The sequence below is a fragment of the Somniosus microcephalus genome, chromosome 5, assembly GCF_052327205.1.
Source record: "Somniosus microcephalus isolate GS21.2 chromosome 5, FLI_Smic_1.0, whole genome shotgun sequence".
In the NCBI taxonomy this organism is placed as follows: Eukaryota; Metazoa; Chordata; class Chondrichthyes; order Squaliformes; family Somniosidae; genus Somniosus; species Somniosus microcephalus.
In genome coordinates, this window is record NC_140991.1 from 165,531,006 (window position 1) to 165,545,378 (window position 14,373).

The following is a 14,373-nucleotide window of genomic DNA, read 5'->3' on the forward strand; positions in this document are numbered from 1 at the left end:
CAAGCAGTGCTAGCAAACCTCCCCGCAAGGATATTTGTTCCCCTCTGGTTCAGGTGTAAACCGTCCGACTTGTACAAGTCCCACCTTTCCCAGAAGCAGACCCAGTGATCCAGGAAACTAAAGCCCTCCCTCCTGCACCATCCCTTTAGCCACGCATTCATCTGTTCTATCCTCCTATTCCTATACTCACTAGCACGTGGCACCGGGAGTAATCCAGAGATTACAACCTTTGAGGTCCTGCTCCTTAATCTTGCCCCTAGCTCCCTAAATTCTTGCTGCAGGACCTCATCCCTCTTTTTACCTATGTCGTTGGTACCAATGTGGACCACGACCTCTGGCTGTTCACCCTCCCCCCTCCAGAATGCCCTGCAGCCGCTCAGTGACATCCTTGACCCTGGCACCAGGGAGGCAACAAACCATCCTGGATTCACGTCTACGGCCACAGAAACGCCTATCTGTTCCCCTTACTATAGAATCCCCTACGACTATTGCTCTCCCACTCTTTTTCCTCCCCTCCTGGGCAGCAGGAGCGCCCCCAGTGCCAGGAAGCTGGCTGCTGCTGCCTTCCCCTGGTGAGTCATTCCCCCCAACAGTATCCAAAACGGTATACTTGTTTGAGAGGGGAATGGTCACAGGGGTTTCCTGCACTACCTACCTACTTCTATTGCTCCGCCTGGCGGTCACCCATTTCCTTTCTTCCTGTGCAGCCCTTCCCTGCGGTGTGACCAACTCACTAAACGTGCTATCCACGAACTTCTCAGCCTCGTGAATGCTCCACAACCCATCCACCCGCAGCTCCAGCTCCTCAATGCGGTCTGCTAATAGCTGCAGATGGATGCATTTCCTGCACACGTAGTCACCAGGGGCAGTGTCCCTGAATTCCCACATGGAGCAGGAGGAGCACATCACGGGGCTGGGCTCTCCTGGCATGACTTTCCCCTTAATTAATTTAAATTAATTTACTATCACCAATTAAAGATATCTCTAAGGCTCTTGTATAGTCTACCGACAGTCCCTGCTACACCAGAAAAGACCCTAGTAACGATAAACTACAGAGTTGAAGTTTAAAAAGTTGCGGTCAGTCATTCACCGCTTTGACTCTGGCTGCGCTGTGGGCCCTCTCCCCCCACACCTGGAAATGAGTGAAATCAGGGGGCTTTGTTGCTGTTAAATAAAAAACCATTAAAAGTTAGACCCTTTTGGGGGTTTTAACAGCGTATTGACTGCTAAACAACCGTTATGGCCCAGAAAAACAAATTTTAATATTGTGGCGTGTCAAATTTTTCTCCATTATGAAAAAATTACAATTTTTAAGAAACTTTAAAAGTTATTAAATAATTATTTCTTTTAAATTTGTTCATAATATTTCAGGTTCTACTTTATCCCCAGTTGAGAGCCCCAATCTTTGTTTTTCTCTCTAACATTTTTAAAAAGTCAGGATAAAAGCAGGTTCTCATTTCCTCTTCCCTGTCTGTAAGAATTCCGCAATGTGATTGGCTGCTTAGACAGCTTGTTGATGTTGCAACAGATCGAGTTGGGGACTCCACACTATACTGCACTGAAATCACTTGTGCATTGAAAAAGGTAAACTTCTAGCCACAGAGATCACAAAATCTTTGTGGGCAGCTTTCTTCGGGGCCAGTGGCAAATGCCTTTGCTTCACCGCTGACCGCAAATTCCAGGCCAACGTATTTGGAGTGAATACAATAGGTTCAACAAGCGGTTCAAATGAAGTCATAAACTAGATGAGTATTGAGGAGGGTACATGCTGGGACTTCTGACACAAGTTCTGATGGAAGGTCTTCGACCTGAAACGTTAACTCTCTTTCTCTCTCCACAGATGCTTTCTGACTTGCTGAGCATTTCCAGCATTCCAAACTGGAAGTGGGCGGGTTGGGGTCGGGGTTCAACACTTTAACCTCCCACCTGACCCCCAACCTGCCCGTTCTTTGGGGTTAAAATTCCCCCCAAGGTGTGAACAGGGTTTCTGTCGAAGTTATGGCGGGAGACCGGGAGAACTCTTGCGGAATTTACTGGTGATGGTGTGAGAGAGCACATTTAGGATAAATATAGAGGGGTAGTTTGAAAGATTGCAATATTAAATGTTATATTGAAATAAGAAGGATATTTAAAAGATTTGTTTTAAAGCAGTATATTAAGATGCATTAAATTATAAAAGTACTTAGTTGTAGTAAGCTGGTAAGTAGGAGTGAGTGATCAAGAGCATAATGTAAAGAGAGTGGGCAAGATTTTGACTTAGTGCGATTATGTAAAACAGGTGATAGCGAATCGGCAACCGTTTTACAATTATCTGGATTTTTATTTCCACCTTATTAACTACTGCAGCTGTGCTGCACATCCAAAGGCTACTGGCACATAAACATGCAGACATGAAGATACAAATAAAGCACTCTGCTGCAGCATCAGAGTCACACACCAATTAGGTTCAGTACTATTTCCAATGTGCATTAATTGGTTTCAGTGTCCAAGTTTGGGATCTCCATAAGAACATTTAAAGAAATAGATGAATGATATGAAAGTACAAGAAAAGCATAAGATGAAACAAGTAATATCCAACATGACTAGTATTATGCCTTCTTGCCTTTTTGCAGCTATTTTTTTTAAAAACTCTCTCTTATTTTTCCTCAGCTATTGCTATTCCTGAAAGCATTTTCAGCCTCAGAACAGACTAAATTGGCAACGCTCACTGGCATCCTGTTGGCCAATGGATCACTCCCAGCTACAATTTTAACAAGCCTATTTTCTGATAATTTGGTTAAAGAAGGTAATATTTGAGGATACTTTCATAAATTTAAAAAAAAAGGTAGTTCCTGAGCTAAAGCTTGTGTTAAAAATAAAATAAATAATCACTTACCTCTGGGTCTGGAACAGGACCTTGATTTGTTAGATTAGTAAACGTGAAAGAACAGCTCAGCTATTCTTGTGCACACATGTAAAAATGGCAGTACTATAAAGAAGGCCATCTATTGGACTTCCATAGATGGTAACAATGTGGCAGCATCCAGCTTTTGACTGCTTTTGAACTACTGGAATTATTTATGGTACTGGTATATTCTAAATTAAAATATGCATAATGCTGATTTATTTAGTTGCTGGTTTAACTAAAATGTTCTGTTTCATTTGAAGGTATTTAGAACTTCACATAATCATTTAGTGTCAAAAACAGGAAGGCAGATTATTATCTGAACGGCAATAGATTGGGAGAAGGGGAAGTGCAACAAGACCTGGGTGTCCTTGTGCACCAGTCGCTGAAAGTAAGCATGCAGGTGCAGCAGGCGGTTAAGAAGGCAAATGATATGTTGGCCTTTGTAGCGAGAGGGTTTGAGTACAAGAACAAGGATGTCTTGCTGCAGTTGTACAGGGCCTTGGTGAGACCACATCTTGAGTATTGTGTGCAGTTTTGGTCACCTTATCTGAGGAAGGATGTTCTTGCCATGGAAGGAGTGCAGCGAAGATTCACCAGGCTGATACCTGGGATGGCAGGAATGACATATGAGGAGAGATTGGGTCGATTGGGCTTGTACTCGCTGGAGTTTAGAAGAATGAGAGGGGATCTCATCGAAACTTATAAAATTCTAACAGGACTAGACAGACTAGATGCTGGAAGGATGTTCCCGTTGGTCAGGGAGTCCAGAACCAGGGGTCACAGTCTAAGGATAAGGGGTAAGCCATTTAGGACAGAGATGAAGAGGAATTTCTTCACCCAGAGAGTGGTGAACCTGTGGAATTCTCTGTCAAAGAAGGCAGTAGAGGCCAATTCATTAAATATATTCAAGAAGGAGTTGGATATATTTCTTAAGGCTCAAGGGATATGGAGAGAAGGCAGGAACAGGGTACGGAATTTGGACGATCAGCCATGATCTCATTGAATGGCGGAGCAGGCTCGAGGGGCCGAATGGCCTACTCCTCCTATCTTCTATGTTTCTATCATTCTCCCCAACTCACCCAACATATAGGTAACACCTGTAGAAACTAAAGGGAAGAAATTCGGTACCTTTAGCACCTGCAGTTAGCGGCTGACGGGGGTGCTGAGGCAGTAGCACTGTGGTGAGGCAAATCCAGCGCCACACACCAAACTCGGCCCCTCCGTTGTGCCGCTGCTACGAGTTAGCGGCGGGGACTTCAGCGCCAGGCAGATCGTGACATCAGCAAGCGTGCAACGCTCACTGGGCGCCCGATCTGCCAAATTGAATATTGCCCCCGCCTTAGCGCCTGGTCCTGACAACAACAGGGAGAGGAGGCGTGAAGCAGGCGGATGCCGGTTCCAGGGGTGCTATTTAAAGGGATCATTAGTAATGAGTCACAGCTGTCAGGTTAGTGGTGTTTCATTGCTGCCTTGTCAGTTTGAGATAGTTTAAGAGTTGAATTCAGTCATTCAAAGGTTCTTTAGTCTCCGGAGTGTTGCGGCTTCTAAAAGTTAGTTACATTTTTTTCTCACAAAATATCAAAGTCCTACACTTGCTTACATTAATGGGGGCTGTACTGGCAGTCAACCTCGCCCTCCAGGGTCAACTGCAGAGGGAGCGCAGGCAGCGAGAAAGAGTGGAACATGTGCCCAGAGGGAGGAGGAGGGCCATCAGAGCGCTCAACAGGAGGCCTTACCTTCCGAGGGTATTCCGACAGCAATTCTCCTACCTTCAATTAAGCGAGGAGCAGTGTATTAGAAGGCTTCGCTTCACCAAGGAAGTGGTCACCGAACTCTGCCACCTCCTGCAACCAGACCTCGAGCCTCCGATCAGGACGAGGACGGCTCTCTCTGTGGCAGTCAAGGTCACTGTTGGCCTCAATTTCTTCGCCAGTGGATCCTTCCAGTCTGCAACAGGAGATATAGCTGACATCTCGCAGTTCGCCGTCCATCGCTGTGTCCAAGAGGTCGCAGAGGCTCTCTACAGTAGGAGAAGGGACTACATTTCCTTCCCCATCACCAGAGAGAAGCAGATCGAGCGTGCATGAGGCTTTGCCAGGACAGCGGGCTTCCCCATGGTGCAGGACGCCATTGACTACACCCACGTGGCTTTGCGGGCACTACATAACAATCCTGAGATCTTCCGTAACCACAAAGGCTACCACTCACTTAATGTGCAGTTGGTGTGCGACCACAGACTACGAATCCTCAGAGAACGAATCCTCAGTGTGAATGCCCACTATCCTGGCAGCAGACACAATGCTATCATCCTGCGACCGGTGTTCCAGCACTCTTCCAGTCACCACATCAAGTTCGTGGCTGGCTGATTGGAGACAAGGGCTATCCGATCTCCACCTGGCTCATGACTCCCCTCCGCAACCCCAACACTCCTGCACAGCACTCATATAATGACAGCCGTGCCGCCACCAGGACCATTATTGATCAGACCATCGGGGTACTTAAGCAATGGTTCCACTGCCTTGACCGCGCGGGAGGAGCCCTCCAGTACTCGTCGGAGCGGGTGTCCCATTTCGTCGTGGTGTGCAGCATGCTCCAAAATCTGGCCATCATGAGGGCCCAGCCCTTGCCAGCAGGGATTGTGGGACCACCTTGGGAGGAGGACGAGGAAGAGGAGGAGGAGGAGGAGGAGGAACAGGAGCGAGGGAGGAGGCAGCCATTCAATCGGCCTTCCGGAAGGCCTCGTCAGACTGCGGTTCCAGTAAATCCAACCCCAGATCCCCGTTGTTCACCACATCCCCATCATTCCATCCCTGTCGCAGGCCATATCGCAGCTGAAATGAGAGACACTGCAAAATTATCCGAAGTGAATTAATAAATTTATCGAAAATCAGTGAACACATCTTTGCACAAGGGTGAATGGTAAATATTGTTGTAATCACTTAGTGCCTGTCGTTTCTCTGCCTTTGCCTACTCTAGTGCTCCTACGAACTGTTGGCCCAGTGGCTGCAGCAGGGCTGGTGGAAGGCTGCTGAGTGTCTGTGCGGGAGACTTCAGATGGTCTTGCAGGACGCCCTCGACCAGCTCTGGGCCTGGAAGGCCCGGCTGTAGACTGCACCACCTCGGCATGGGCGGCAGCAGTCTGGCTGGATGACCGGCAGCGACAAGGCAATGGTGGAGTGGGAGCAGGAATGCTATCATCGTGAGAGAGGACAGCAGGTTCCTGCTCCACTGACCCACTGCCACTCCCCGGGGCAGCACCTCAGCATTCCTACCAATCTGCTGGAGCACACTGCTGGCCTGCTGCGACACCGTCAAAGCCCCGGTCGACAGTGGTAGACCCAGCCACGATGGCAGCAGTCAAAGCTTGCGTGGCATCAAGCTGAGACTGCATGCGAGCAGTCTGAGATTGGATGTCATCAAGCATAGACTGCATTACAGCACTAAGATGTTGCGTTGCTTCTGTCTGTGCTGCAGTGGAAGCTGCTAGATCACCCATCACACGCTGCATCAGGTCTGGGTCGCCATGGTCTCTGGGAATCTACCATCCTTTGCAGACTGGAAATGATGGGCTCCATGGTGTGCGCAGAGCTTTGTGCACTGTTGGAGGCAGACTCCTCCACGCTCCTTACCATTGCCGAGAGGCTCTCTGGCATCCTTGCCATTGCACCTATCATCTCCGTGTGCATGCCCATCACCCTTCTTCTAAAGGTCTCCCCATCGAGGTCCTCATCTGAATCCTGTGCAGCAGAACTCGCGAGCGAACTCGCCCCCTGAGGAGCTGGCCTCCGACCTATCCTTTCCCCCTGGCCTTGCTGCCGTCTGCTCGTTCCCGGTGCATCACCCTGTGCAGATCCCCTACTATACATAGCCTCTAAAGAACGTGTAGTGCCAATGTCTGAGCTGGTGCCTGCGGGTGAGACATGCAGTGACGCAGTGTGATCTTCCTCCTCCTCTGCTCCCGCACTGCTCTCAACAGTGCCCTCAGGGACAGGCTGCTCAGGTGCTTGCTCATTATCTGAAAGCATAAAGGCACAAGAGACGGGTTAAGGTGAGTGGAGAGGGCAGGAAGGGAGAAATGCATGCATACAGCATGATTAGCTGGAAAGTGCGAAAGGCTTGAGGTGAGGGGGAAGTGGGATTTGAGGAGGAGGAAGAGTAGGGATGAACATACCATTGTTGTCCTCAAAGGGGGGGGTCAACGTCGCCAGTGGCCACGGCGCCCACCACCTGGCACCCAATGACCTCCAGCACTCTATTTTCCAGCGCAGACAGTGGTTGGGTGTCGGCTTGTCCCCTGCTTGTGCGCTCCTGCTCCCTCTGTTGTGAGCCACCTTGGCCTGCAAGAGAAAGGAAAGTGTGTGAGCGTGGAGCAAAGTGTTTGGGTGATGTGTCTGCCATAGTTGAATAGCTGTCATTGTATGCAAGGAGTGAGATGTGGGTGTGAGTGTTGGTAGGCAGAGATTGTTGGTGGGTGAGTGCTGGGGGTGTGGTGCTTTGGTCAGTGTGTGCAGACTGTGGTTCAGACGGTGGCCTGTAGCATTTGTTGAAACATTGACTCACCCTGACCACCCGAGTGAGGTCGTTAAATTTCTTCCTGCATTGTGTATGGGTCCTGAGGACCACAGTGCTGCCCGAGACCTGATGGGCTACCTCCCTCCACATCGCACGGAAGATTTGTGGCGAGGGCCTCCTGCCACTTGCCGGGTAGAGCACCGCCCTCCGTCTCCAACAGCGGACACCAACGCCTCCAATGCTTGGTCCGAAAATCTGTGGGCTCTCTCCCTGGGGCGTGGCTCTGCCATGAGTACAGCTGGTTGAGTCGTCCGGTTCCTGCTCCTTGGCCTTCTGCTGCTTGCTGACACAGGTTTACAGCCAGCAATGCTGAGAACGAGGTTCTGCTGCATGAATGAACCTCCCTTTTAAGAACTGGAAAGAGCCTGTGGCAATGACTTGTGATTAGACTGCGCCTGATATTGGTCAGCACTTTTGAGTGTAACGCCACTGAGCTAGGCCGTTAGCGCTTGATTTAGTGCTTCCATCCTTTCTTTGAGTGATGACAATGAATTTTGTGTGCAGCTAGATTCATTAGCGCCTGGCACTAAATCTCAAACTTTCCCAAAGTTAGTGCCCAATCCTGGGCTATAACGAATTTCTTCCCCGAACTCCTTAAATTATCTTCTCTGTCCTATCCATTTGAAATAAATATTAATAGTGCTGTCCCCTCCTGTTCAGGCTTCCATTCTGACTCTACTTGGTAATCTAAGAGCAAGAAAATGGAGAACAAACTTCATGTTACTGAAATTGGTCTTCCTTGAAAATAATTAAATCTTTTTCCAAAGGAATGGTGTGAGGGACTCAGTAATTTCAGGCTTCTTTAGCTCCTGCCTATTATTTGGAAAAGTATGTTTTATGGGGTGCCGTAGCTTTAAAGGAATACTTGTGTGTTCTACTGAAATAAATGAACCATAAACCTAATTGTAAATCAGGGAGATATGTGTACACTTGTGGTTTGCCTGTCTCATTCCCTTTGAGACCAGTATTTCTGTAGTGCTCTAGATTATCATAATTATTTCAAATTATAATTTTATTGAGCTTTTGTGTGGCATTGAGAGACAACAATACCAATGTATTGCCATTAAAAATAGAATTTGATAGTGCTAAAAGGAAAGGCCTTCCTTATTTATTATATCCATAATGTCCCTATTTTTAAATTAAATTTACATATATTGTAATTGTGAATTATTGCACTTAGATTGCAATTTGTGGGAAATTAATTATTTAATTACCAATAGTATTTGTGACAAGTATAACATGTTTCACAACATTGTTTAGACTTTAAAAGCTGTAAAGAAAATTCAGTATTCAGAGAGGTGCATGTAAAACACATACATTTTTTGTAAACTATTATGCAATAAAATGTGATATATTTCAATTACAAATAAATAAGTGGAGTAAAGTACTGACTGAGTTCATGCAGTTAATTCTAAATTGCTCAAAATACAGACATAAGCTAATTGCACCTTCTGAAACCAGAAAGGAGAAGTTAACTACAAATGTAAGTGCTTTAATTTCAGGACAGTATTTTCTTATATATTCTAGAGGAACAAGTTTGGGTGGGTGGTAACTACATCAGGCTGGGATTATTCTAATTGTGCTTCAATTTTAACTTTAATGCTCTCTCAGTTTCATTTTTAAAAAATCACAATTTCCTCTATACATTGGATAACAGGTTTCAAAAAGTTAGAAGTAATAATTCAGATGAGCAAGTCTAAGAACATCATAAACAAAATGTGGAGTTTGGCCAACAGGACTGTGCAATGGATTTATGCACTGTCTTGGGGCCTGAGACATGGGTTTAAATCTCCATCCTATCTGCAGACTGTAAGAATCCCATACAAAATGAGTTTGTTGGTCTCAACCCAAGCCCTGGTCAGCATAATCAGTACACAACTGACCCTAATTCAGGCCTCAATTATCAATGGAGGTCACGTTGGTTCAGTAGGGATGGTCTTCCGAGGTTGGGGCTGAAGCATGTTATTAGGGAAGCTTTACTCCGCATCTATCAGTTCTGTGCTTCAGGAAAGACTACTTGGTTCTCACACGAGGGGCAATTTTAACCTAATAAAATAGCAAAATACTGTGGATGCTGGAAATCTGAAATAACAACAGAAAATGTTGGAAACACTCAGCAGGTCAGGCAGCATCGAGGAGAGAGAAACAGAGTTAATGTTTCGGGTCGAGGACCCTTCATCAGACCCTAACCTAACCTGCACGTCGGGGAAACTGACCGGATTGGGTGGAATGCTGGTTTTACTGATGTCAATGGAGAGTAATATTGGGTGGGATGAAAAACAGACATTCCACCCAATCCCATGGCTTTCCCGCCCGGTGAGTTAGGTTAAGTTTACCCCCATGATGCACAAAATGAAAACCATTCCATTCCTCAGTACTAACAGCACTTACCTTGATCGACCTAAACATTCACACAAAAAAAAAACACCATTAATAAACAAAGTTCATGAACATCAATCCTAAGATACCCTGTCTTAAACTAAATGCCAGTTATTTGTACTTTGATATGTGATGCATGATATAATTAAGAGGGGGAGAAATGTTACTGTTATATGATGAAGTATGTTCCTTTTCCTAGAGGGTATGCCAGAACTGCCTTAAGTACAGGTCTCATTCATTGAATCAAGACTGATTCCACCAGAAAGAGAGAATGATCAAAGCTACTAACTAAAAATGTATTCTTCTTTAGGATGTGGCCTATGAAGAATCATCTGCTTCAGGCTGTATCCGCCTGTTTTATCAGGCTTTCAGGGATAAAGTTTTTTTTTAAACTATTTTTTCCCTTAAAACAGGAATATCTGCATCATTTGCTGTAAAGGTTTTTAAAGCTTGGATGGCAGAAAAAGATGCAAATGCTGTTACCTCATCCCTCAGAAAATCCAACTTGGACAAGAAGCTGTTGGTGAGTATATCTGACCCAGGCATTGTAGAACTGTGAGTTATATGCCTTCATGAGAAAAAAGCCAGGTTGATATTTAAATTCTTCAAATTTGGGGTTTTTTTTTGGTAGGAGGAAAAAACTTAAGGTAAGAGATTACAACTATGGAGGAAATTAAGTTATGCATGCGATATCCGCTAAGAGACATGGATGCCAATATAATTTTATGTAGCGTATTGCTGAAATGTTCAGTGTTAATTATCCACTTGCATCTGCGTTTGAGAAAGTTTTATAAGGAAAAATACAGGTCACAGGTCAATATATAGATATCTTTAAATAATTCTCTCTGGGACAATGCTTAATCCAATTCAAGTGATTATGATTCCTAAAATTATGCATGATTCATGTCTAAATTGAATGAAGAAGCCATGTTAAAAAATGTCAGAGTAGCCAAAGACTGCTGTGAATTCCTGTCAGAAATGGAAATCTCTAAAACGTCTGGTTGAGAAACAGTTAAAACAAGATGACTTCTCTAATGGCTCAGCTTGTTAAGGCAGTGAGTAGCTGAGCCATATAGATCAGAAAAAGATCCCAAGTTCAATCCATGGTCTTTTTAGAGTTAGCTGATTTCGGCCACAATGATGGTGGAGACACAACCATTGGCTTCAGCACCCCTGGATTAGGAAGGGGAAAATAAGCCCAGGTTCCAACAACTTCTGAAACTTTGGTTTGTTGTCCACGTGTATATTATAAGCACAATTGATATTTTACAAGAAATCAGAGTCTGAAAATATGTACTACTTGGAATTCGTGTACATCCCAATTTATACCATGAACACTGAGCATTTTTTGTTGTACAGTGAATCATTTTAGAATTACATAACTTATTATGTTTTTCCTCACAGGAACTCTTCCCGGCAAATAAACAAAACTTTGAACATTTTGCCACATACTTCACTAATGCAGGTCTGAAAGAACTTTCTGACTTCCTCCGAGTCCAACAGTCCCTGGGAACTCGCAAAGAACTGCAAAAAGAACTTAAAGAGAAACTTTCTCAGGAATGTCCCATAAGGGAGGTATGTTAGATATGAGGTGGCTTGAATAATTCACTGTATTACAATTACCAGATAATTGGACCATTAGGAGTAAATACTATCGATAATCACAAAAATAGGTCTGTAAATCTAACAGAATAAGACATCATAAAGAAAAGTAAATTAATTCCTGATAGCTGTTGTTGAAACTATTATATAGTGTGAGGCTAGTACTAGTTAAAGCTAACCTGCACTGCTTAAAGCTAGCCTGCATCTCTTAAAGAGGAGGTGCATTGTGGCTGGAGCAGGTGCTGGGGGTCGTGGTTGAAGAGATTCTGACCTGGGAAAGAGTGAGGAATGGCACAACAGGGGAGAGAGCAGGCTCCAAGAATTTTGGACGCTGCACTGGAGGCCTTGGTGGTGGAGGAGGTGGAATTGGGGAGATATGTCCTGTATCTGCATGGGGAAGGAGGCCCTCTGGCCACATGGTCAAAAGGCAGTGGGAGCAGATAGCCGTGGAGGTCAATACCAGGAGTCAAGCTCCGAGCCATGCCATGGCTGTTCACCTACTAGGAACAATGATGAGGCCATGCAAGCTTATTTTATTGAGGGGAGACATTAATTGAAGGATTTCATCCATTAGTCTAGATTGGATTCAAGGAATGAATGTCACGGGACTTCAATTTTTAAAAAAAACAGTTTTAAATAAAAATGTGGCTTTCAAACGTTTTGGTTTGGGAGACTCAGTGCAAATATTGACAGCCCCCCACCCCCACTTCCAACCTAAATTCTGAAAAACAATATTTGCTATCCAAAGGAAAGTAATGATATCTTGCAGAATTTTGTCTTAATTTGTGTACAGCAATAGAAATTATGGCCTGATTGAGAGGCGGTCGGGTGGGAAGGCCTGCACTGGAAGGCTGTAACCCGGGAGGGAGGGAGAGATGGTGGAGCGGGGGGGGAGGGAGAGGAGAGCGGGGGGGGGGGGGAGCGAGAGGAGAGCGGAGGGAGAGGAGAGCGGGGGGGGGGGGGAGGGAGAGGAGAGCGGAGGGGGGGGAGGGAGAGCAGAGGAGAGCGGAGGCAGAGGAGAGCGGAGGGGGGGAGGGAGAGGAGAGCGGAGTGGGGGGGAGGGAGAGGAGAGCGGAGGGGGTGGAGGGAGAGGAGAGCGGAGGGGGTGGAGGGAGAGCGGGGGGGAGGGAGAGGAGAGCGGGGAGGGAGAGGAGAGCGGGGGGGGAGGGAGAGGGGGAGGGAGAGGAGAGCGGAGGGAGAGGAGAGCGGGGGGGGGGAGGGAGAGGAGAGCAGAGGGGGGGGAGGGAGAGGAGAGCGGAGGGGGGGAGGGAGAGGAGAGCAGAGGAGAGCGGAGGGGGGGAGGGAGAGGAAGCGGAGGGAGGGGGGGAGGGAGAGGAGGAAGGAGAGGAGAGCGGAGGAGGGGAGGGAGAGGAGAGCGGAGGAGGGGAGGGAGAGGAGAGCGGGGGGGGAGGGAGAGGAGAGGGGGGGGAGGGAGGGGGGGAGGGAGAGGAGGGAAGGGGAGGGAGAGAAGGGGGGAGGGAGAGGAGAGCGGGGGGGGAGAGGAGAGCGGGGGAGGGAGAGGAGAAGGGAGAGGAGAGCGGGGGAGGGAGAGGAGAGCGGGGGAGGGGAGGGAGAGGAGAGCGGGGGAGGGAGAGGAGAGCGGGGGTGGGGGGAGGGAGAGGAGAGCGGGGGTGGGGGGAGGGAGAGGAGAGCGGGGGTGGGGGGAGGGAGAGGAGAGCGGGGGTGGGGGGAGGGAGAGGAGAGCGGGGGTGGGGGGAGGGAGAGGAGAGCGGGGGTGGGGGGAGGGAGAGGAGAGCGGGGGTGGGGGGAGGGAGAGGAGAGCGGGGGTGGGGGGAGGGAGAGGAGAGCGGGGGTGGGGGGAGGGAGAGGAGAGCGGGGGTGGGGGGAGGGAGAGGAGAGCGGGGGTGGGGGGAGGGAGAGGAGAGCGGGGGTGGGGGGAGGGAGAGGAGAGCGGGGGTGGGGGGAGGGAGAGGAGAGCGGGGGTGGGGGGAGGGAGAGGAGAGCGGGGGTGGGGGGAGGGAGAGGAGAGCGGGGGTGGGGGGAGGGAGAGGAGAGCGGGGGTGGGGGGAGGGAGAGGAGAGCGGGGGTGGGGGGAGGGAGAGGAGAGCGGGGGTGGGGGGAGGGAGAGGAGAGCGGGGGTGGGGGGAGGGAGAGGAGAGCGGGGGTGGGGGGAGGGAGAGGAGAGCGGGGGTGGGGGGAGGGAGAGGAGAGCGGGGGTGGGGGGAGGGAGAGGAGAGCGGGGGTGGGGGGAGGGAGAGGAGAGCGGGGGTGGGGGGAGGGAGAGGAGAGCGGGGGTGGGGGGAGGGAGAGGAGAGCGGGGGTGGGGGGAGGGAGAGGAGAGCGGGGGTGGGGGGAGGGGGAGGAGAGCGGGGGTGGGGGGAGGGGAGAGCGGGGGTGGGGGGAGGGAGAGGAGAGGAGGGGAGGGAGAGGAGAGCGGGGGAGGGGAGGGAGAGGAGAGCGGGGGAGGGGAGGGAGAGGAGAGCGGGGGAGGGAGGGAGAGCGGAGGAGAGTGGGGGAGGGAGGGAGAGGAGGGGGGAGGAGGGAGGGGAGAGCGAGGGAGAGGAGAGCAGGGGGGGAGGGGAGAGAGGGAGGGGAGGGAGAGGAGAGCGGTGGTGGTGGGGGGAGGGAGAGGAAAGAGGGAGGGGAGGGAGAGGAGAGAGGGGGGGGAGGGAGAGGAGAGGGGGGGGAGGGAGAGGAGAGGGGGGGGAGGGAGAGGAGAGGGGGGGGGAGGGAGAGGAGAGGGGGGGGAGGGAGAGGAGAGCGGGGGGAGGAGAGGAGAGCGGGGGGGGAGGGAGGGAGAGGAGATGAGGGAGGGAGAGGAGAGCGGGGGAGGAGGGAGAGGAGAGCGGGGGGGAGGGAGAGGAGAGCGGGGGTGGGGGGAGGGAGAGGAGATGAGGGAGGGAGAGGAGAGAGGGGGAGGGAGAGGAGAGCGGGGGTGGGGGGAGGGAGAGGAGAGCGGGGGTGGGGGGAGG

General features: G+C 49.4%; 1 protein-coding gene across 5 annotated transcripts in view; it reads left to right on the plus strand.

Moving 5' to 3' along the window:
- Positions 1-14,373, plus strand: part of bzw2 (basic leucine zipper and W2 domains 2) — a 102,766-nt gene that overhangs the window by 63,536 nt on the left and 24,857 nt on the right. For all 5 annotated transcript variants that reach the window (XR_015078450.1, XM_085988408.1, XM_085988405.1 and 2 more), the window contains 3 exons: positions 2,650-2,785; positions 10,252-10,361; positions 11,243-11,413. Coding sequence is in view for 4 of the 5 variants with exons in the window: in XM_085988408.1 (XP_085844534.1) it covers positions 2,650-2,785; positions 10,252-10,361; positions 11,243-11,413 (417 nt within the window). In the remaining variant the exon portion in view is untranslated. The remainder of the gene's footprint in view (positions 1-2,649; positions 2,786-10,251; positions 10,362-11,242; positions 11,414-14,373) is intronic.